This window comes from Perognathus longimembris, chromosome 7, assembly GCF_023159225.1.
Source record: "Perognathus longimembris pacificus isolate PPM17 chromosome 7, ASM2315922v1, whole genome shotgun sequence".
Lineage (NCBI taxonomy): Eukaryota > Metazoa > Chordata > Mammalia > Rodentia > Heteromyidae > Perognathus > Perognathus longimembris.
Window position 1 is genome coordinate 22351121 of NC_063167.1, and position 22424 is coordinate 22373544.

Consider the following 22424-nt stretch of genomic DNA (forward strand, 5'->3'; position numbering starts at 1 on the left):
GTAGTAGACAATGTTGGAAAACTGGCATTGTACATGAAAGAAAATAAAACACGATCCCTAGCTAGCATTATGCCCAAAAGTGGACTCAGAATGGATTAAAGTCTTAAAGGTGAAAGGTAAATATAAAATTAATAGGAACTACACGACAGTCTCATGGTCTTACAGCCTCATGGTCTAGGCATGTGACAAGCTTCTTAAAATCTTCTTCTTAAAATGGTCTAGGCACAAACCATATAGGGAAAATAACAGAAGATTATGGCAGGGCTGGAATGTGGCTTAGCGGTCGAGTGCTTGCCTAGCATGTGTGAAGCCCTGGGTGTAACTTCTCAATAGCTGGAAGTGGTGCTGTGGCTCAAGTGGTAGAGTGCTAGCCTTGAGCAAAAAAGTGTAGGGACAGGGCCCAGGCCTGAGTTCAAGCCCGGACTGCCCTCTCCCCCCCCCCCCCCGAAAAAAAAAAGTTATGCCAAAAATAAGAGTTATTCAATAACATTCCTGTAGTCCTGAATTACTCAGATTTGAGGATTGTCCCAAGCTAGCGCAAGCAGGAGAGTTTATAAGAATCTTTTCTCCAATTCACCACCAAAAAGCTAGAAGTGGAATTGTGACTCAAGTTGTAGAACACTAGCCTTGAGCAAAAAAAAGCTTAAGGACAGCACCCAAGCCCTGAGTTCAAGTCCTAGGAGTGGCCTGCACGTGCGAGCGCACACACATACACACACATAGGATAAGAGATAATAACAAACTCAGGATGATATTTGCAATGCCTGAAAACCTCCAAAAAATTAGAATATCTGTGAAACTACTGCGTTATAAAGAAAATTGAGTAGGATGACATAACACCGCATAGAAACCCAAAATATGGACAGATGTTCAACTTCATAAAGTTTATTTTTTTAATTGACCAAAATTGGAAACATTGGCAATATCAAGTATTGGTGATGATGTAGGGAAAGTAAAGTCTTAGGCTAAATGCAGACCTGTGTATTCTAGAAGGCAGTCTTAAACTGTGAAGTCAAAAATTGATTGTTTACTAGATTTCCACCCAACCCATCCCCTCACTGAATAAAAGATTAATATTATCAGATGTTTCTCTGTTTTATTCATTCTGTGGATTTTACTAATGGGTTTTCCTTGTGTTATTATATCCTAAGTGATCATATTTTCCCACCTCGGCATATATACACATATAATCTATTAGATACATAGACTTTATCAAGTTAAGGGTTCCAAGTTGGGTTTTTCTTTTAACGAGTTTTGAACTTTTAATGAGTCAAACGAGTTTGAACGTGTCAAATGCGCAGTAATAGATTTCTTAACATTGAATGAGCAAACACTTGTTAGGTTCGTCTAGTGAATTTTTTGTGTTTTTTATGTCTAAATCATAAGTACTCCTTTCTGATTTTTATTTTGTTTTTTAGATAGGGTCTGGATATGTAGCTCAGGCTGACCTTGAACGCATTATGCCTTAAGCTCAGCTTAACCTATAATCTAATACTTGAATTTTTTATCTTGATACTTTTAGCTAGCTGTATGTTTCTAACCATTCACTTTTTTTCCCCCAAGTTTTTTTTTCCTCAGCAATGTATTCCTGGACTTTTTTCCTTTTTCCTTTTGTTTTCATTTCCATGTCTTGGTCTTGTAATCAGCTTGGTGAGTTCATTGCTACTCAGGTAAAATTGTTTCTGTGCCCTTCTGGTGTTTAGGGCAGTCATCAAACACTATTTGTTTATAAAACTACATATACTTACAGGCCTGCATGTGTCCATCCCTTTAAACCTGTGGATTCATAACAATTCTTGCAATTTTAGTTTAGTACCTCAAGATTCTTTCTAGCCTTCCCCTTTTCCCTTATACATGAGTCCTTTCTCAGAGTCCAAAAAATGGACTCCACAGGTCCTGCTCATGTACGTCTTTCCCATGGTGTGCTGCAGGGGACCGCTCCTCTCCCACAGTGCCACGCGAGACTCATGCATGCATCTCCTCTGGACTTCTTCCTGGTCAGTTCAGAACAGGAGAAATGGAGAGACCTCTGGCAATGGTAGGAGTGTTGAGCAAAGCCAGTCATGGCAGAGGTTATTAGCAGGCTCCAGAAATTCAGTCCAGCTTCCAAAGGGCGTAAGCACCTGCCCTCGTCAGAGTGGGGATGCAGACTCAGCCTGAGACTTGGAGGCCGGAAAGCAGCATCGCTGTCAGTTTTGTCTGTTACGGGTTTTTGGCCAGAGAAGCTGAGGATTGTTTTCCTCATCTCTGAAGCTAAGATTACAAATACATATTCCTCCCTGGACTACAGCCGAGCTAAACAACATGTACAACTGGGTCCAAGGAAGCCTCCCTGCTATGGTAGGAAGCCATCAGGTCTGTAGCCCTGTGATGAGTCACAGCAATTCCCACACACCACTCGGTCACTTCTGCTCATCTGCGTCTGGCCACTGCCCCAGCAACCCTCCACTCTGCAGCCTGCATGCTGTCGGCGTGTTTGGCAGCAGTGTTGTCCATCCCACCTATCACTCCCACTGGTCCTTGGGACATCTGAGCTCACCTCTGAATTTTCTGCATCAAGGTGGGACACCTGCAACTACCTGTCCTTGGCACTGAGAATATGCTTCTTGCCTGGAGGTCCTGGAGGGTAGACCTGGGACTGGCAGCACCAGGATGTCATGGGTCATTAGAATGATAGTTTTCATGTTCCAGCCCAGGTCTACTGAGGCAGAACCCCAGCAGTGTTTTGGTTGTCAGTCATGGGGCTTGAACTCTGGGCCGGCCCCTGGGCTTTCTAGCTCAAGGCTGGCACTCTACCACTTGAGCCACAGCACCACTTCTGGTTTTATAGTGGTTAATTGGAGATAAGAGCCTCAGGGACTTTCCTGCCCAGGCTAGATTTGAACCATGATCCTCACATCTCAGCCTCCCACGTAGCTGGGATTACAGGCCTGAACCGCTGGTGCCTGGCCTCACTGGTGTGTTTTAAAAAACTCATTTGTGCCACATTGGGAGCAAGCAGGGCCTCTCTTGCATTCAAGTCCTGTCCCCATCTGTACAGACTGCATCACCTCCCTGTGCCTCCACCTGTACCTCCACACAGTGCTAGTGCCCTGCTCCCAGCTGGGTTTTGTGCAGTCTTGGGAAGAGTAAGGTCAGTGGCTCTTCTGCCCTTCCTCATATTGCACGCGGCAGGAAAGTGCTCTGTGAACAGCTCGGAATGAATACACTTGGGAGCAAGGCCAACCTCAAGTTGGGAACTCCAAAGGGCGAGCACTGGCCAGAGATTCCTGGATCTTGGGATGGTGTATGTCTCCCACAGGGTTGGAAAGAAAGGGCAGTGGTGGGCCAGCGAAGCCAGGCGGGGCACGGCAGGTGCAGCCGGCACCCTGCCATGTGATGACAGCAAGCGGGCCAGAGGCTGCCCGTCACCAAGGGTGGATTTTGCAACAGGTCAGTGATAGTGTGACACAGGCAGGCACACAATTAAATAGCATGTTTAATCAACTCACAACAGACAGTAGTGCAGTAGTAGAAATTGTAAGTGTTTTTTAAAAAGTTGCTCCCCCAAATTCCCATTAAGCCCAGCCCCATGGCTGAGAGGCCAGTGGCAGGGCTGGAGTTCAGAGTCTTCCCCAGAGTCAGAGTCTACCTGGCAAAGTTGCCTTGAGCAGCCATGAGCCCTGTGAGAAGCCAATGCCCACACACTCGGGGCCACAGGTGCGGGGGGCACGGGAAAGATGGGGGGACAGGGAAGGGTCACAGTGGGGCAGTCACACACATGCGCTCATGCCACAACATTCCAGTCTTGTCCGTGGCTGTCTCTGGGGACATGGAGTGTTGGCCTGAGCCAGGCAGCAGCAGGTGCTGGTCAGGAAGAGGAGGGGAACAGCCTGGCTGCCCAGCACTGTCCTCAGCAGCCGGAGGCCCCTGGCATCCCTGAAATGGCCAGTCCTGCCACCGACTCCAGTGCCTCAGGTCTGGACAGCTTTCCTCAAGTCCCATTCTAGCATCAGTGGGCTGGGATGCCTCTTCCTCTCTTCCTCACGGCCTGACCAGGGGGTAACCCTCTTCCTAGAAAAGGGGCAAGAGCATGCCCACGGCCAGGACCCTGGAGCCTGGAGGCTGGTGGCGCTTGCTGGGTGTACTGGCGCTGCAGCAAGGCAGCAGTGCAGCTGGGAAGAGCCAGGGGGCTGTTTGCCCTCGGGCAAGGGTGGGGAGATGGAAAAGAGGAGGCCCTGAGGTTAGGATACAAGAGGGGCCGACCGGACAGTAGAGAGGAAACCTCTTCATTCACAGCTTCATTCAGGGGTTCCTGGAGTCTGGATTCAAGTACCAGCAGTTCTGGGTGGGGTACTGGGTAGAGGGGCCTGCAGTGCTGGGAGAGCAGCTGCCCACAACCTGGGAGGGAGGAAACCAGCCCGGCCGCGCTCTAGGCCCAGGCCCTGCCAACGCCTACCGGACGCACTAGCAAGGTGACTACAAGATCTCCTCTCGAGGACTCCTGGCCTTCAGTGGGGTCTGCCCGTTGGGCACAGAGCCATTCTGGCCGTGTAGGAGTTTGCCCTTCTCCCGGTCTGGCCAGGTGAAGATGGCGTCATCACTGTCTAGCTCCGACTCAGAATGCATCAGGCTGCTGTTCAGCATGGGGCCTTTCTGTTTGATGCCTGCAAGGAAGACAAAGAACCTGGGTCAGAAGACAAACCTTCCCAGCCTGAGCCACAGGTCGTGCAGACGGAAGGAGGAGCGCTGGCCATGCTCCGCGCTGGCGGGTGTGACAGCAGTTCGCACGGGACGCTACAGAAAGCACAGCATGGACATCGGCACGGGCTCTGCTGCTGGGCCCCAGGGGCTGGTCAGGGGCGCACTGGCTCCTTTTAGATTTGGAGTCGCATCTCTTTGTGAAAAAGTGCGGTAGGCAAGAAGGCAGAACTGAGACAGAGCCGCCTCCTGGCATGGCCTGGGCAGGGAGTGGGCAGCGAGTGCACCTCCTTCTGTGGACGCTGCCTGCGAGCTTGGGGTTTGCTCTGGCTCTCCCGGTAGACACTGGGGGTGGAGGAGCAGTGCCTGCAGGGGGTGCCACCCTCCAGACAGAGGTGGGGACTCAGCCAGTGCAGCAGAACAAAGAGGCAGAAAAGGTGCCTATAATTCTGCAAAACAGCAGCCATCTCTACTACTTAATGGCGCTGCAGATGACTACAGCTCTGTGCTGTGGTCACAGCGCTAGGGCAGCCCCACTCAGCAGCAGTGACCCACATCTACCCTCCCGCCGGTGCAGAGTGCTCCAGAGAAAGCTAGGAGAGGCCACCAGAGGCAAGTGCCAACAGTGAGACGCCAGCGATCTGGACTGGTGCACTTGGCCAGCCCAGGGCCTCACGCCTGCCATGTTCCCGGCGTTTCGTTCTTTATTTTCTTTCAGTCAGTCTGTCTGTCCTATTGTAGCAGTACTAGGGTTTTAACTCAGGCCTTGTGTTTGCTAGGCAGGCACTCTACCACTTGAGCCCTTTTTGCTTTCATTACTTTTTAGATTACTTTTTTGCCTGGGGCTGGCCTGGATGCAATCCCCTGTGTACTTTCTAGCTGTGGTATGCCCTTTTTCTTTTCCTTTTTATCCTCTCAGTTATGGGGCTTGAACTCAGGTCCTGAGTGCTGTCCCTGAGCTCTTTTGCTCAAGGCTGGTGCTCTACCACTTTGAGCCACAGCACCACTTCTAGTTTTTTGGTGGTTAATTGGGGGTAAGAGTCTGTCGGGGCAGGCTTTGAACCGTGATCTTTAGATCTCAGCCTCCAGAGTAGCTAGGAGTACAGGCATGAGCCACCAGCGTCTAGCAAGTCCAGCTTTTTACTAGTTGACATGATGTCTTGCAAATGTTTTGCCTTGGCTGGCAATGAACGATAATTTTCCATTCTCAGCTTCCTTCTACCACTGATGGAAGAAGAACATAATACATCTCCTTGGACGCAGTAATTTTTAGGTCTACACCTAACAGAAACCCAGAAATACATCCACCAGAAGACAAAGAAAAGAATGTTCAGTTTTCCTGAAAGCAAAACGTGTAAACTCATTGCCTGTCAATAATACAATCAATAAATAAATTACTGTAATGAAAATTGGCACTATGAATCAGTGAGCACTGCCGTGCAGAGCACCATGGGTGGATACTGCTGCCCTTGCCCTGCCCGCGGTGCTGGGGCCGCCCATCGCAGGGCTCTGCCCACACAGAAGCCTGTGCGGTGGGAGCCTGGCTCCCACCCCAGTACCAGTTCAGTGCCAGCATCATGAAGACCCCCTTGGCAACTCTGGGTGGTAGCTGTGCACTCTGGTGCTCCCGTGCTCCTGGGGAGCACTTTGCCCACTTCCCTGCCATCTTGGGCTCATTCAGGCCTTTCCCACAGTGCTCACTCAGCCTGTGTTGGGCGCAGCCCAAGCTGACTATGAAAAACCTGGTCTTTGCAGGAATCTCCTCTTCCACCAGAATGAACTGTTAGGGCAGAGCCCATCGTAGGCTTCTCTCCCAATAGATTCCCCTGAACACAAAGCTTTAAGTACAACGGTATATAGAATCAACATTTTCTATATTGTGGTTGTGCTTGCAGGTTTAGGAGGGAGACATGCTGTGGCATGTACAATGAAGGGAACGTCACCAAAGGGCTGAGCACAGAGACGATGGGAGACCCCTGACCCCTAATTCTCCCAGTGCCTCTACTCATCCTGGGCCTTCTGCAGTAGAAAATGCTTCTAGCAGGAGGCGCCCAACAGCCCAGCATGACCTGCAGCTAGCAAGAAGGCTGCCCCAGCGCTATGCAGACAGTGGTGCACCTGCCAGATGATGGCGAAAGTGGGAGAGAGGTGGCTGGAGGGGTGGGAAGCTGGCAGACACTGTTCGATCCTGTCCCAGTCAAGTATATGGAACCAGGGCCCCAGCTCTGACCACACAGACAGCTTGAGAAACTGGACTTTAGGCAGCAAGCCTGGGGGTGAGCAGGCAGACACAAGAGCATCCAGTTTCAGCAAAGTGAAACCAGAGAGGTGAGCCCCTCCCTCAGCAATTCAGGTCAGGGTCCTGCCAGCTTCAGGCAAGAGGACCACATGCCTGCACCACACCTGTGAAAGGGCTAGGACAGTGGCCGCCCACAGCCCAGGGCCCTACCTGCTCGGGAGGCTGGCTTCAGCTCCAGGCTCTCCTGATCCGTGGCATCCAGGATCTTGTACCTGCTCTTCCTCTTGGTTTTCCCTTTTTGCCTAAAAAATAGAAGCCCGCCCCATCCCTGTTCAGGAAGGAGGCTCTCGGTCAGCTCAGGATGGGGCCAGTGCTGTGGGAGGCTGCCCAGGGGTGGGGGGGAGAAGTGTCACCTTCCTTTTTAATGTTTTTTTTTTTTTTTTTTTTGGCCGGGCCTTGGACTCAGGGCCTGAGCACTGTCCCTGGCTTCTTCGTGCTCAAGGCTAGCACTCTGCCACTTGAGCCACAGCGCCACTTCTGGCCGTTTTCTGTATATGTGGTGCTGGGGAATTGAACCCAGGGCCTCATGTATATGAGGCAGGCACTCTTGCCACTAGGCCATATCCCCAGCCCACCTTCCTTTTTAGCTGAAAAGTTAACAACTGTGATTTAGTCCTCAAGAAGCGATTGCTCACCAGTTTGGGAAAGCAAAGGAGACATGTCCATTCTTGTGTGGACGCCCACTCTATTTACCCCAATAGAATTGTCGACATTGGTTTTATCAGGCTGGTGGGGAGTTTGGTTTTTTTTGGCCAGTCCTGGGCCTTGGACTCAGGGCCTGAGCACTGTCCCGGGCTTCTTCCCGCTCAAGGCTAGCACTCTGCCCCCTGAGCCACAGCGCCCCTTCTGGCCGTTTTCCATATATGTGGTGCTGGGGAATCGAACCCAGAGCTTCATGTGTAGGAGGCAAGCTCTCTTGCCACTAGGCCATACTCCCAGCCCGGGAGTTTGGTTTTCTTTAATTTTTAATTTTCTACGTTTTATACGAAGTAATGTTGCAGATTAGATCTCAGCCCAGTTGTATACTATACCCCCCAGTTAGGTGAAGGAAATAACCTTGAGTTTCCTTGTGTGGAAGATGGGATAAGGCTGTTGTGGTATAAGAAAGACGTTATCTACCAAATGTCCTCAACAGATGCAGTTAACACAGGGATCCTATTGTGTGTGTGATGCAGTATACTAAATCCAAGGGCCTGCATGTGCCAGATGAGCATTCTATCACTGAACTACATCCCCAGCCCTGAAGTCATATTTATTAACCAAAAACATTCAATAAATATAGCCACAATGTATGACACAACTACATAGGAAGCTTAAATGAAAAACCCTAGAACAATTATCTGTAATTGTGCAAAAACATACATTTCCTAACTAGAAAGGAAGGAAAACAAAACTGGTTAAAAGTCAGGCTGACATCAAGGGACACATGCCTGGATGCAGCCAGCCCCGGACCCCTACCCACCCCCCAACCCCATCCTACTCCCCCACCCCCCCCCACCCCCAGCTGCCAGGCGGCTGAGCTGCAGTGATGCCACCTGACAGGAGAGGGCGCTTCTGCCCTCGGGAGGGCGTGAGGGTGAGGAAGCCTTCCTCAATGGGGCTGGGGAGGGCCAACCAATCCAGTCATGACTGAGGACCTAGCAAAGCCATTCCATGGGGAAAATGCCAGCTACCTCCCTAGAAAGATTGTAGGACAAGAAGCCCAGGAGCATTTCAAAGGAGAATCCATCTTACCTCTTACAGCAGCAGATCACAGTCCAAGATAGGATTCCCAAGGCCACAACAATGACAAAGGTAGCGATGATAACATACAGCACACTCCACTCTGCCAAGAAGAGCAGAATGGTGAAGGGGGAAGTTCAGAAGGCAGTCGCCCTCTGCCTGAGGCAGGAGATGACCTCACACAGCAGACTCCCGGGAAGGGGGAGGAAGGGGGAGGCTTTGGAGGAAGAGCAAGGCTGCCAGTTTCTGCGGTGCCCTGCATCCAGGCCCTGCCCCGGGCAGCTGTCGAGGCCCTGTGGCAAAGCACAGGTGCACAGAGCTGTGACAGAGGGACGCAGACATTCATTAGGCTTCATCAGACACTCCATGCCAAAGGAGGCTTTGTGGCAGGCAGACTCTAGGCAGTAGTGTGCAGCTGGTCTGATTTAAGCCCCGTTCTGACTGCTTCAGCGCCTTCCTCTAACCTTGAGCTAGTGTGGAGGAGGGAAGGAAAAAGTCTTCTGCAAACAGAAGATCCACAGAGTTCTTCTCTCAGCTGCTCAGCTGCCTCAAACACTAGCGCCGCCCCCACAGCAGGCCCCACTGGCACAGGGCCGCACTCACCACAGTTGCTGTCGCCATCCCTGAGCTGCACCTTGATGAAATTCTCCATCCAAAACGGGTCACAGATACAGCGCTTGGTGAAGGAATCACAGTGGCCGTGGTCAGAACAGTTCAGCTGACAGGCTAAATGTGGCAGAGCGGGTCAAGTCGTCAACAAGAGCCAGGGCCACGGAAATAACCAGCTCCCAGAACCCAGGGCCCATGAGGCCAAGGAGCCCTGTGTCAGGCTTTCCTGAAGTAAAGCTTCCTGGAGTGCTGGCCCTAGCTGCCACAGTGCGACTGCTGCCGCGATCACCACGCCTGAAGCAGTAAGCCAGGCCACAGGAAAAACAACCTGCCGTCAGGGTCTGTGTCAGCCATCCTCAGGCTGTTCTATCCTGCACAGCTCCTTCTCAGAATAGCAGAATGGAAAAATGGTATCACAAAAGAAGCGGTTATACTGAGCACAGTTTTGAAAAATTTAGGAGCACAATTTTTTTTTGGCCAGTCCTGGGCCTTGGACTCAGACCCTGAGCACTGTCCCTGGCTTCTTCCCGCTCAAGTCTAGCACTCTGCCACCTGAGCCACAGCGCCGCTTCTGGCCGTTTCCCATATATGTGGTGCTGGGGAATCGAACCGAGAGCTTCATGTGTACGAGGCAAGCGCTCTTGCCATTAGGCTATATTCCCAGCCCAGGAGCACACATTTTGAATAACAGTATGTATGCCTTTATTAAAAGGTTAAGGAAGATCTATTAGTGGGTCTGTTATAATTTTGAAGTCGTGGCACACATAAACAATAGCTCATCATCTGATACAAAATGATGTGTGATTTTCTGCTGCCATGAAGTCAGATTCTGTTGATACTACCTACCTTCATCACTGGGGGAAATCGCAAAGCTCAGTCTGTGGTGAGTGAAAATAAAGATGTCACCTTTTCCCATTCAAGCCTACAGTCCTGAGTGCTCACCCTGCGACTGGTAGTCAAAGGAACAAGGCTGCCTGCCTGCTCCCAGGAAAGGATGCGGCTCTGGATGCCGGCTGAGGGCACGGGCAGTGCCTCCCATCCTCCCGGAGTTACTCACTGACAGTACTGATTTCCAGTGCTCCAAATATCAAGAAGTCCGCCTTCTGCTTCTGCAGCTCCCTCTTGAGTTTCGATGCCACCTCATGGCCTCTGATGATCTGGTGGGGAGGCTCGTTCTGGACAAAAAACACCATCTTGGTGCTGCGGAGACATGGATGGGGTGTGTGAGCTCAAATGGGGAGCAGCAGCGGCCTCTGTCTACCAAGCACCCTCCACGTGTGCTGGCCACTGCTGCGCGTGTGCCGTGGGCACTGTCGGCAAGCCTGTGAGAAAGGTGCTAGCTATGTCTTCATTTTACAGAGGACACGCTGGGGCTCAGAGGGGTTAAGTAACTTGCCCAAGGTCACACAGTTAATTATGACAGAGCCAGATCTCCATTCATTTATATCTGATGTCAAAGCCTGCCCCCCCCCCCCCGCCTCCCACCGCTACCAGCGGCTTGGCTCCACAGCGAGAGCTAGAAGAGGAGGGTGATAGGGTGGCTGCCGGCCTTTTCAGAGCTAAGGTGGAGAGGCTGCTGAGTTTGTGCCTGGATTCCTTGTAAAACAAACCACAGAGCTGTGTAAAATATAAACAGTGGCTTACCATGGAAGCAGATAGACCCTACCATGATGGTGTGGCTGCGGTGAAATTACTCCATGCCCAGAATCTGGGTTTTGACTCAATTTTGGCTCAAGATAGACCACATGTAAATGCATATCTGGGCAAAAAACATCTTTGTGTCCGATCCTTAGTTTCTGACAGTCTGCTTCATAAGCCCATGTTAGTCTTAGGAATTGAATTGGCTTATTGGTGTGCCCAAGAACTTCATTCCCTCAGTGTGCAAGGTGGCTGAGGAGCCCCGAGCACCCAGGGGCCTGGATCAGCTGCTTCCAGGACAAGCAGCCTTCCTGGTCTACTTGTTTCAAGGTTCTACAGAAATACTGTTTTCTCTGTTGCATGACATACATATTTTGGAAACACATTCACTGACTGATAGCTTCCCGGGTGTGTCTCATGCCTCTAATCCTGCTCAGAAAGCCGAAATGTGGTGATCAGTTTGAAGCCAGTCTGAGCACAAAAATCCCTGAGGCTCCTATCTCCAATTAGCCATCAAAAAGCCAGAGCATTATCCTTAAGCAAAAAAGCTAAGGGACAGTGTCCAAGCCCTGAGTTCAAGCCCCAGTACTGGCACAAAAAGAAATAAAAGCTGGCTGAGCAGTAAAGCCAACAATTGAGCCTTACAAACTCCATGTCACAACACAAACCTTTACCCATCAAAGATGTGTAGTCCATTTCCCATTATTTTCCTGTAAGCCAGGCTTATAGTTGTCCTTTCTGTCTGTGTATCAAACCCTCAAATATCTGTCTTCTCTCCCTACAGGGCCAGTCAGTAGGAATCGATCTATACCTGAAAATGCTTGCAACCTCGCACCTTCTATAGATGCCTCAAACCCGACATGTCTCAAGATAGACTCATAGCATGACTGGGAATATGGCCCAGTGGTAGAATTCTTTGCCTCACATACATGAAGCCCTGGGTTCAGTTCCTCAACACCACATATGTAGAAAAAGCCAGAAGTGGTGCTGTGGCTCAAGTGGTAGAGGGCTAGCCTTGAGCAAAAAGAAGCCAGGGACAGTGCTCAGGCGTAAGTTCAAGCCACAGGACTGGAAAAAAGAAAAGAAAAGAAAAAAGATACACTCATGGCAGTAACTAGTAATTGAGCATATGTGTTGGGAATTTACACAAACATTATCTTATTTAATCCTCAACATCAGTGCTGTAAACAGGCACAATTTGCACAAGCGACTCAGATTCACAGAGGTAGGTCTGCTTGCCACTTCTTAGGGCTCACACAACAACGGTGGGCTCAGGGGGCCAGGTTCCCACATTGCCTACTACAACACCCAAGCATGTGCCGTTCCCACCTCCTCAACTATGTTAATCCAGTTCTGGCCAGGAACCAAGAGAAATCCATATGCTGTCTTCTTCCTCATGCCCCACAAGGCTCTCCCAGCATTCCTGCTAACACCTTTCTGCTTTCTACCCAGTCAATTCCCATCAAGCTGGGTCAGTCTAAGCAGCCATTTGCCCTGTTCCTTCTCCCAGGGTGCCAAGGAGAGCTTTAAGGAAGAAACAAGTGTGTCAGACATGTTACTGCATAGCTGTAGTTCCAACTACACAGAAGGTTAAGGTAGCAGGATGGCAGTCTGAGGCTGGCCACAGGGAAAGCCAAGAGACTCTATCTAAAAAAAAAGGAATACTAAAAGCAAAACAGGATTGGGACTGTAGCTCAAATGGTAGAACACTTGGCTAGCAAGCATCAAGTTATAAGCCCAAGCCCCAGTATTATAAAATTGAAGGGGAAAAATAGGAAGGGGGGTGTCCATGATCCAGGTTATCTGGCTGCAGATCCCTGGGAACCCGGCTACTCCAGCTGAATCACAATCTCTAGGGGGGAGGCTCAGGCAATGGTAACACCCAGAAGCTCCAGGTTACTACTGAGTTGGGACCCATGTTCCCCTGGAGCTTCAACCCTGGCTGAGACCTCAGCATTGCTCTGCTAGTCAGCACCCTCCTTTCCTCACGCTTCCCACCTGCTGGCAGCCAGCCCTGCCCAGCTCATAGACAAAGCACAGGACCCGGACCCCACATTCTGAGTTCCGAACCTGTACCACTGTCTGCCCCCCAGAGCTGCTTCCACCAAACACCCTCATCTCCACACCTCCCCTCCCTTGGCCATACCAAGCGACTTCAGTCCTGCCTTTCCCAGGTGTGTGCTCATCTATCCCCCTGTGCCGCTTCTGTGTCATCAGAGCAGGAAACCCAGCCTCCGCTCCCTGTGCTGCTGGTGATCTGCAGGGCACACTCCAGGGGCCTAGTCTGCATTCTCACAGGGCCGTGCACCCCCAGCAGCCCACCCCCACCAGCTCTTCCCACCTCCCCGATACTCTTGCTAGTTTCTCTTGCTACTTCTTCCTGCCTTTTCCTTAATACTGGTGTTTTCCAGAGTTCTGTCCTAACCCCTTTGGACATGACCAGTGTCGCTCCATCCTCTTGGCTTTGACTCCTGTGCAGATGCTGTTGACTCCGTGTGCCTCATTCTTCCTATCATCCCAGGGTCCCACTTAGGTTTGTGGCGATTTAGGGGACACATACCTGTGTAGCTCATAACACATCCCAAATTCAATAGGTGAACAGGTTCTTTCTTCCTCCCTAATCTCAGTTCTTGTCCAGAGCCACTTGTTCAGGCCTTCAGAATGAAGCCTCATTCCCCTTAATTTCCCAAAGATGACCACATTCTGGCCATGTACCTTTGAGTTCCCTTTCATTTATTCTCCTCTTCTGCAATGACCTTTACCACATTCTTAATAGACTTGTCCAGAAGTTTCCCGATTGGTCTCTCAGTCTCTAGTCTCTTTCTAGTTTTATTTAACCTTCAAATTAGTGACCCTCTTTAAAAAATTTAAATATGGAATCTCCTTGCTTTGAAAACAAACTACAAATACACAAAACAACTTAATTTGGGTCCTCCCATTCAAGCGATCAAAATGAAACTCCTTGGGTTGGGGATATAGCCTAGTGGCAAGAGTGCCTGCCTCGGATACACGAGGCCCTAGGTTCGATTCCCCAGCACCACATATACAGAAAACGGCCAGAAGCGGCGCTGTGGCTCAAGTGGCAGAGTGCTAACCTTGAGCGGGAAGAAGCCAGGGACAGGGCTCAGGCCCTGAGTCCAAGGCCCAGGACTGGCCAAAAAAAAAAAAAAAAAAAAAAAAAATTCCTTAGCTTGCATTTCATGTTCTTAATCTCCACTGCTGGATCTCTGACCATATCCTGAGCTGTTACGATCTTAAATAGAAATCTTCCTCAGAAGAAAACCTGTGCTCTCCCAGGTCCCCCAGGTCCCCACCTCTGAATGTCCTCCTAGCTCTCTGATCCTGGTGGGGACGCACTGTACTTCTTTGAGGACAGCTTTGGACTCCTACTCTGGTTCTCCTGAAAGCACTGACCACACTGGCCCTGCGCTGCCCTAGTGCCACACATTGTGCCAGATGCATCCTGTACTGAGGTGATTGTTTACCTCATTACCCACCTACCAGACCAGGGCCCATAAATAAAATGGGACTTCATCCAACCTCGTACCCCAGGAGTGACGTAAATGTCTAGTACAGAGCACCCGAGCTCTGCTAGAGGGCACTAGGAGTAGTTTCTACTCAGAGCCCACCCATCTCCATCTATCCCCACTATTTCTCAGCTCAGCTGAAATGGGGCCCCTGGTCTTTCCTTTTCTCCCCCCATTTATTGCCCAGCTACCTCTGCTCCGTGTACGGCTGAATCTTTTGCACAATGATGTCGGAATCCAGCACCCCCAGGAGGACCCCAATCTGGCGGATGAACATCCCCTTCAGCCTCTCAGTTAGCTGACTGACGTTGACATCCAAGATGATCTCCACCAGGTTGTTTTTCCTGGGATCTGGAAAGTATGTGGATCAGTCATGGCTTCAAAAGTCAAGAGTTAAGACAGACCTGCCACGCATGTGAGCACGGGAGGGAGTCATGAGGGCATTCAGACCGCCTTCAAGGGGGGGAAGCACTATTGTGAGTTCCTGGTAAGACAAGCTGGGGTTGGCTTGCAAAGCTTTATGTCAACCTGAGGACTGCCGCCCTTGCTCGGGGTGGGGTGGGAGGGTCAAGGTGAAGCCATGGGGCATAGAGACAGTAGAGGAGAAGAAACACACAGCTTTTGTTTTAAAAAGCTCTGACCCCATGGGTACTACAGGGCATTCTTAGTCAATGCGGATGTTAGCAGTTACCCCGACCACATCTGATGTTCAGAGACTTGCTGTGCTTTGCGACAGTGGGAGGGAAAAGGCCAACCAAATCATCTTATCAGTGATGTGAATGCAACCGTCCCTACAGGTGTAAAATAATAAGCACAAAGAAAGCCTGGGCAACCAGGATGTAAGGGTTTCCTCAGTGTAGCCTCACAGCCACTGTTCGCAACTCAGGAAACGGGATGGGACAAGACTGTTCCACACCTGAAAGTTCAGAAAGAGTTATTCACATACTTGGCAGCAACATCTGCCTGTTCTGGTGGAGGAGCACTAGCCATGATCCGATTTTGAACACAGAAGACTGTGTGGCGTCTCGGCTGCTGTCCTCCCTAGTAGGACCAGGACTAGAAATCTCCCAGAATCCCTCCATTCTAACATATCCATGTCTGTGCCCACCTGGCCTAGTCCATAAAGGGCAGGCTTGGAGCTAAAGCTTCTCAGTGGGAGCTCCATCCCCTCCTCCACAATCAGTTCCTCCCGATTACCAAACTTGCCTCAAAGCAAAACAGAAACATGGTTCTATTCAAGAAAGAAATTTTATTTCTGAAAATCTGAAAAAATGCACAAGGCATCCATTACTTTACCTTCCCTGGGTTGTCAGATAGAGCCTGAGGCTCAACTTATAAAAAGAAATTGTTTTCTGCATCTGGGTGCTGATGAGACATCGTGACTCAAGCTATTCCTGTGCTCACATTCCCAAGGCGCCCTGAGCCCTGGCTCCTCAGTCACATGCAGAGGAGAAAGTGCTGGCCTGAGAACACACAGGCCTGGCTCTGACACAACTGCTGTGTGACTCTGAGCAAGCCCTGCCCCCTCTGAGGATCCTTTCTCCAGCTGAGATGGGGCAGGTGGCAAGGGGTGTCAGTGGTCCTGTGTGGTGGCTAAGAGGGGCACAGATTGAACAGGCAGGCTCCAAGGAATTTTCTGCAAAGGATTTCTAGGGTCCGTGTTAAATTTGGACATGCCTTCTGGCTTTGTCCATGGTGGAGAGGAAGGCGTCTCAGGCTGGAGACCCGGTGGGCTGACCTGGCAGCTCCATTCTGTCTTTATCACTGCACATACTCACCAGGTTTTACCTCCACAGTGGTCCGCTCTGTGTCACTTTCACCCTTCGCATCAGTCACTTTCAGGTGAAATGTGTACGTTCCCTCCACCAAGTTGGAAAGAAAAAGGACAGGGTGATGGTCGGAGTGATTCAACACCTCCTGCAGAAGGAACATGGTGAGGCTGCATAACAAAAGCCCTTCTCTTGGACTTGGCTGCTGCTTCTGTCTTAATGATGCACTATGGGGCTGGGTTCTTTCAAATCTGGGCACCTCCTGACCTGCAACAGCACTACCCCCACAGGGGCCAGGGGACAGAAATACATTCTGTGCCACACCAGCTTGGAGAATAACCCAAAGCAAGTCATTTAACCTCCTTGGAGCTCACAGAACAATCCGGGTTTGATACCAAGGGCTACTTAGTTAAAACACATTGTGGGGTGTTTGCTCCTGTCTTCACTGGCCTGCTACTTAGACCTTATGCTGCTCTCCCCCTTCTGGTCTACTCACCCCTGCCGCTGGGCTCCCTTCATCTCGAGTCCAGATGAAGCTGACGATGCCCTTGTCATCTGAGGACTTGGACCCATCCAGCTCGGCTGTGTTCGTGGGCAAGGTAATCACCACATTCCCCATTATCTTGGCTATTGGTGGTTCGTTCATTTCTAACCAAAGAAATACCATTGAAATAATATAACATTCAGGAAAAGCAGGAATACTGCTGCCTGATGGTTATGAGAAATTAAAAATCAAGAGCATCTTAAGAGCTATTTCCATGCCTGTCCATTCCAGCAACCAACAGCACAGATCTAAAGCCCTCAGAGCTGCAGTGCTGGTACCAAAAAACAAAAAACAACAAACCCAAAAACTCAAACCTTAAATGTTACTCTCTGGATTTTTTTCATCCCTCCTTGGTACTTTATTAGAGAAAAGGGAGACTTTGAGCCTGGGCCTCTTTAGAGGCCTTGTTTGCTCAGTAAATCAGTATTTACTCAGCACAATAGATTACTTAGATATCAAAAGCATAGCAGATGTTTTTCCTACTATCAGCTTATGGCCCTCTTCCAGGCTCCCAGCCATTGTGCCTGTAGACCAAGGTTGCAGCCTGCAGGCTCAGAGGAAAAGCACAGAAAGTTTCAGTACAGCACAGCCATTCTAGGGCCTGGCAGCAGGTGTCACTGTAGCTAGCAAGAAAGTCATAGAAACCCAGGTAGCACAGAAGCAAAATCAAAACACAAAGGGAAAAAATCTTTAGTTTTTTCCTAAGGAGGGAGGGAAGGAAAGAAGGAGGAGGGGAGAAAGGAAGGAAGGAAAGAAGGAAGGGAGGGAGGGAAGGAGGGAAGGAGAGGGAGGGAGGGAGGGAAAGAGAGGGAGAGTGGGAGGGAGGGAGGAAGGGAAGAAGGGAGGAAGGGAAGAAGGGAGGAAGGCAGGCAGGCAGGAAGGAAGGAAGGAAGGAAGGAAGGAAGGAAGGAAGGAAGGGAGGGAGGAAGGAAGGAAGAGGAGTGGCAGGGGAGGAAAAGAGGGTAGTTAAAATTCACCTTATAGCATTGTCAATTAAAGATTATTTTAGAAAAATAAAAATAAAAGCTAGGGCTAGGAATGTGGCTTAGTGGCAGAGTGCTTGCCTAGAATGCATGAAGCCCTGGGTTCAACTTCAGTACCACATAAATGAAAAATAATAATAAAATTTTATTAAAAATTTTTAAAGGAGGGCTGGGGATATAGCCTAGTGGCAAGAGTGCCTGCCTCGGATACACAAGGCCCTAGGTTCGATTCCCCAGCACCACATATACAGAAAACGGCCAGAAGCGGCGCTGTGGCTCAAGTGGCAGAGTGCTAGCCTTGAGCGGGAAGAAGCCAGGGACAGTGCTCAGGCCCTGAGTCCAAGGCCCAGGACTGGCCAAAAAAAAAAAAAAAAAATGTTTAAAGGAGCTGGGAATGGGCTTCGCGATAGAGTGGTTGCCTAGCATGCATTAAGCCCTGGGTTTGATTCCTCAGTATCACATAAACAGAAAAAGCCGGAAGTGGCTCTGTGGCTCAAGTGGTAGAGTACTAGTCTTGAGCAAAAGAAGCTCAGGGACAGTGCCCAGGCCCTGAGTTCAAGCCCCAGGACTGGCAAATATATATAGATAAATAAACAGCTGCCCCCTCCTCAACCTTCTTCCCTGTCTCTGGTCTCTAATCCATTTCTGCAATTAAACAAGACATGTATTCCTCAGCAAGCAGGGAGGTACCTTCTTTGACAATGACGTTCACAGAGCTCTGGCTTTGCAGGTTCCTCTCATCTTTGACAGTCAAGGTAAACACGTAGGTCCCTACTTGCAGCCCGGTCAGGGTGGCAACACTGCTGTTAGCATTCTCTAGCTGTACCCCGTCTGGTCCTCTGAAAGAAGAGGGGTGGAGTTGAACCTGTCTGCTGCCCTCCCACCCCTGACACAGCAGGAAGCCCGCCACTATTACTGCTTCAGTTGAGATGTGAACAATTCCTTCCCAGACCTTGAAAGGACATGTTTAAAAATATTTCATTTGGACAAAGTGTCATTTAGCCCCAAAATATAGGCTACCTGCTGATCAGAAAACATTGCTCCGCAGCTTTTAAACACATCTAGGTTTATCCTTTATATAAGCTTCTGGAACATTCAAACTCTTTACTGTTCCAGTTTGTAGAAGGATAAAGTTCTTTGAGTGGATCTGTGATTTAAAATTCTTTCAAAGATTTAAGATGATATTTCTGAAAAGCATTTCTGGTCCAGGACTTGATTCCAGTTCTTGCCAGCAAAAGCAGCAAAGTGCATTTCTTCATCACACACCCAAATCCCTCCTGATGAAAGGTCAAGAACAGGAAATGGGCCAAGGCTGCAGAGGAGCTCTCAAGGCAAAACCATCTTCTCGGCAGCTCTATGGGCAAAGCTCCTGGACAGCAGAGCAGCAGGATGCCAACACCTTGCGTCCTCCCCTGCAGCAGGGTGATGGGCTGTGTGCCAGCCTCCCAGCAGTGCTGTGCACACAAGTGCCAGAGCCTCTTCCCAACAAGAACAATGGCAGGGACTTGAAGATGGCTTTGTTTGCTTTTGCTTTTGAAACTTATTACCTCTGGCCCTAAAAGCCCTCTCCTGAAATAGACTCCCCTCTAAGAAGCTCTGCTGAGCATTATCTCTGCTGCAATCACTAATAAAACTCAGCTCCAAAGTACATGAGGCCTAGCTTCAACAAAGAACAACAGTGAAAACACAATGAGCTGAGGAGGATTGGGTTTCCTCAAAAGACAGAAAAACAAGAGCTGAGGGAAATAATTTCTAGTACCTCACTCAGTAATCACAAGTCAAGTAATTTGTACAGAGCAATTAAAACTCTTCTACTCATTTCTAACTTGCCCTAATCAGAGAAAAGAAATTTAAAAAGAAAAAAAGACATGAAAATACGTGTGTGTATAAATGCATACACACATGCACAAATACAAAGCAGAACACTGGTGTGTCCAATATCTATCTTCTTTGGAAATCGAGAACACTTTTAACTTGTCCTTTTGCCTCCTGTGGGACCCTACAGATAGTCCGAGTTCCATTTACTATGGCTTAAAGGAGCTGAAAGAAACAGAACTGTGAATAGTTTGATTAGGTACTTTCAGTTTAAATAGTGTTATTTTGGGTACAGCCTGCGGTCTCTGGCTAGCTTAACTGGCAAGTTCTATCTTGTAGAAAATATTAACAGAGTAATACTTTTATAGATGGCTTTGCAATTCCTCTTAGAAGCTGCTTGCCCATCCCCATTCCAGCCAAACCAAGTGGATTGTGAGCAATGGTATTTTTCTGCTACATTATCCCTTTCAGTCTGTCTCTCAAGTATAATTAAATTGTATTTCAACAGATGGATTGTACCAGCAAAAGCACCAGGGTTACACAAAACTACCTGGGGGCTAAGTGATAGAAACCATTTTTTTCTTACAAATATTATTTACAATATCATTTTCTTGGAGTTGAAATTCAGGATTATAAACTCCTTCTTCAGTCCATCTTCTAGATAAGCCAATGAGAGTGAGTACTCTCTCTCTCTCTCTGGTCAGTGCTGGAGCTTGGGACTCAGGGCCTGAGCACTGTCCCTGGCTTCTTTTTGCTCAAGGCTAGCACTCTACCATGTGAGCCACAGTGCTACTTCTGGCTTTTTCTGTACATGTGATGCTGAGGAATCGAACCCAGGGCTTTGTGCATGCTAGGCAAGCACTCTACCACTAAGCCACATTCCCAGCCGTGAGTCATCTCTTAAAAGCAAATAAAACCCTGTTCTTCCAAGGCCTAGAGCCTTTGCATACATGGAGGTCTGTGTTACCACTCACTGGGTTTTTTCCCAGAGGTAGGAGACAATTCTCTGGTCATCTGAGCTCTTGCTGCCATCCAAGGTTGTGCTGTCCACTGGCAGGGTCAGTTCTTTGTCCGGGCCTGCATCTGCCTGAGGAGGCTTGTTGTTCTCTAGGAGACAGACATGGGGGTCAAAAGCAACAAGTCCAGGTGGGAAAGAAGAGGGCACAATGGGACATTTGTTCTGGTAGTGGTGGGAACTCTGCCTCTTTAGCCCACACCACAGAACTCTCAGATACATGGGAGAGATGGATACCATCAGGGAGCTCACATTCAAGAATTACGATTAAAACATATCAAATAATTCTGAAAGAAACAGAACATGGTATATGGGATTTAAACTGGCCCTTAGGAGTCATGGTAGGAGCTGAGATGACTAAGGCTCTATCCTCTATATCTACACCAGGCCAAGGCACAATAACTAGCCAGGAGAGGACACAAGATGAGGCTGATTCAAAGAAAACACAAGGTGAATGGAGGAAGAATGCTGCTCTCCGAGGCTCTGGGGATTAATGCCTTCTGCTTCTATTTTTCAAGCAGCTCAGATCCTAAACCATTCTCTCCCTCCAAGTTAAAGGGAGCAACCATTAGAAGAACCTGAATGAACCCCTATGACAGAACTTACCAGGCTGTACAATAACAGTCACTTGAGCAGTGGCCTGTTGTCCTACTGTGTCAGTCACTGTGAGTTGGTAGGTATAGTCTCCTTCTTGCATTGCAGAGAGCTGCAGGGTTGGTGTCCTAACACCCTACATAGAATAGAAATTCAGGCATGGAAAAGTGGACTTCCAGAATCACAACATTCCACCACAATCCCTACTCTGGTAGAAGTGACTTAGCCAGTGTCTAAGCCTAAGTTGTTATTGGGCTATTATATCCCAGTTCAGCATAATGAGTGAGTGCTGAGTAGATATCATGAGACATCCTGTTCAGTGTCTACTGATTCTGCAACAGCAGATAAACTTAACATGTAGCACATGAATTAAAGCCAGGTAAAATGCAGGCTTTAAGTTATTCCTCAACTCTAGAACTACAGAATGCTGAGTATGAGAAGGAACATAATAAATAATTTAAGGTGATCTTCCAGTACAAGAGCTTCCTGCAGAACAGGAGGCAACAAAGTGGCAGCCAGATCCAGCCTTGTAGACATTTTGTTTGGCCTGCACTGTCTTAAAAGTTGAAAAATTTCACACAGAGTTCTCAACTGTTGTGTGCTCTTATGCAACAGAAGGAACAAGCAACAGTGGGACCATACATGTACATGGTAATGGCTAGGTATCCCCAAAGAGCAAAGGGACCTTCAGCTCTCTTGACTTATGAGCTAATCCAGTCTCTTCTCAAGTATCTCAAGAGAGAAGATAACTTCTAGCCAAACAAGCTACTCCAATGGGTACCAGAGCTAAATAATATATAAGATTTGTACCCTTGTGGCTGCTAAGTAGTTTGATTTTCTAAGGTGACCCCCACCACCACAACTGCATTTCTCATCTAACCTTAAAACTAAAAGTTTAAGGTAACAGCTATTACTAACTTGTCCAAAGGTCCCTAAAACTCCCTGAACTTTGAAAAGTCTAAGTGCACAAGTATGATTTTAGCAATTTTTGAAAGGGAACATGACCAAAAAGAAACATACTTATAACCTGACTTATATAATGTAACGCCTCTGTATAACACCATATTAGTAACAATAAAAATAATTTTTAAAAATAAAAGGGGGCATGAATAGAGTACTAAATTTTGATCAAAGTACATGTATGAAAATACCATAATGAAATTAATTCACACTAATTGAGAGTGGGGGAGAATGGGACAGAAATAAATCAATACAGTGGCTCCATGTCT

General features: G+C 48.7%; 1 protein-coding gene across 1 annotated transcript in view; it reads right to left on the reverse strand.

The window, feature by feature from the left end:
* Window positions 1-3460: 3460 nt before the first annotated feature.
* Window positions 3461-22424, reverse strand: part of Kiaa0319l (KIAA0319 like) — an 87864-nt gene continuing 68900 nt past the window's right edge. Inside the window, exons 11-21 of the mRNA XM_048350867.1 lie at window positions 21208-21331; window positions 20561-20693; window positions 18462-18610; window positions 16741-16892; window positions 16254-16392; window positions 14667-14826; window positions 10368-10510; window positions 9305-9427; window positions 8714-8804; window positions 7130-7221; window positions 3461-4646 (exon numbers count right to left, since the gene is read on the reverse strand). Coding sequence (XP_048206824.1) covers window positions 4459-4646; window positions 7130-7221; window positions 8714-8804; window positions 9305-9427; window positions 10368-10510; window positions 14667-14826; window positions 16254-16392; window positions 16741-16892; window positions 18462-18610; window positions 20561-20693; window positions 21208-21331 — 1494 coding nt within the window. The 3' untranslated portion in view covers window positions 3461-4458. The remainder of the gene's footprint in view (window positions 4647-7129; window positions 7222-8713; window positions 8805-9304; window positions 9428-10367; window positions 10511-14666; window positions 14827-16253; window positions 16393-16740; window positions 16893-18461; window positions 18611-20560; window positions 20694-21207; window positions 21332-22424) is intronic.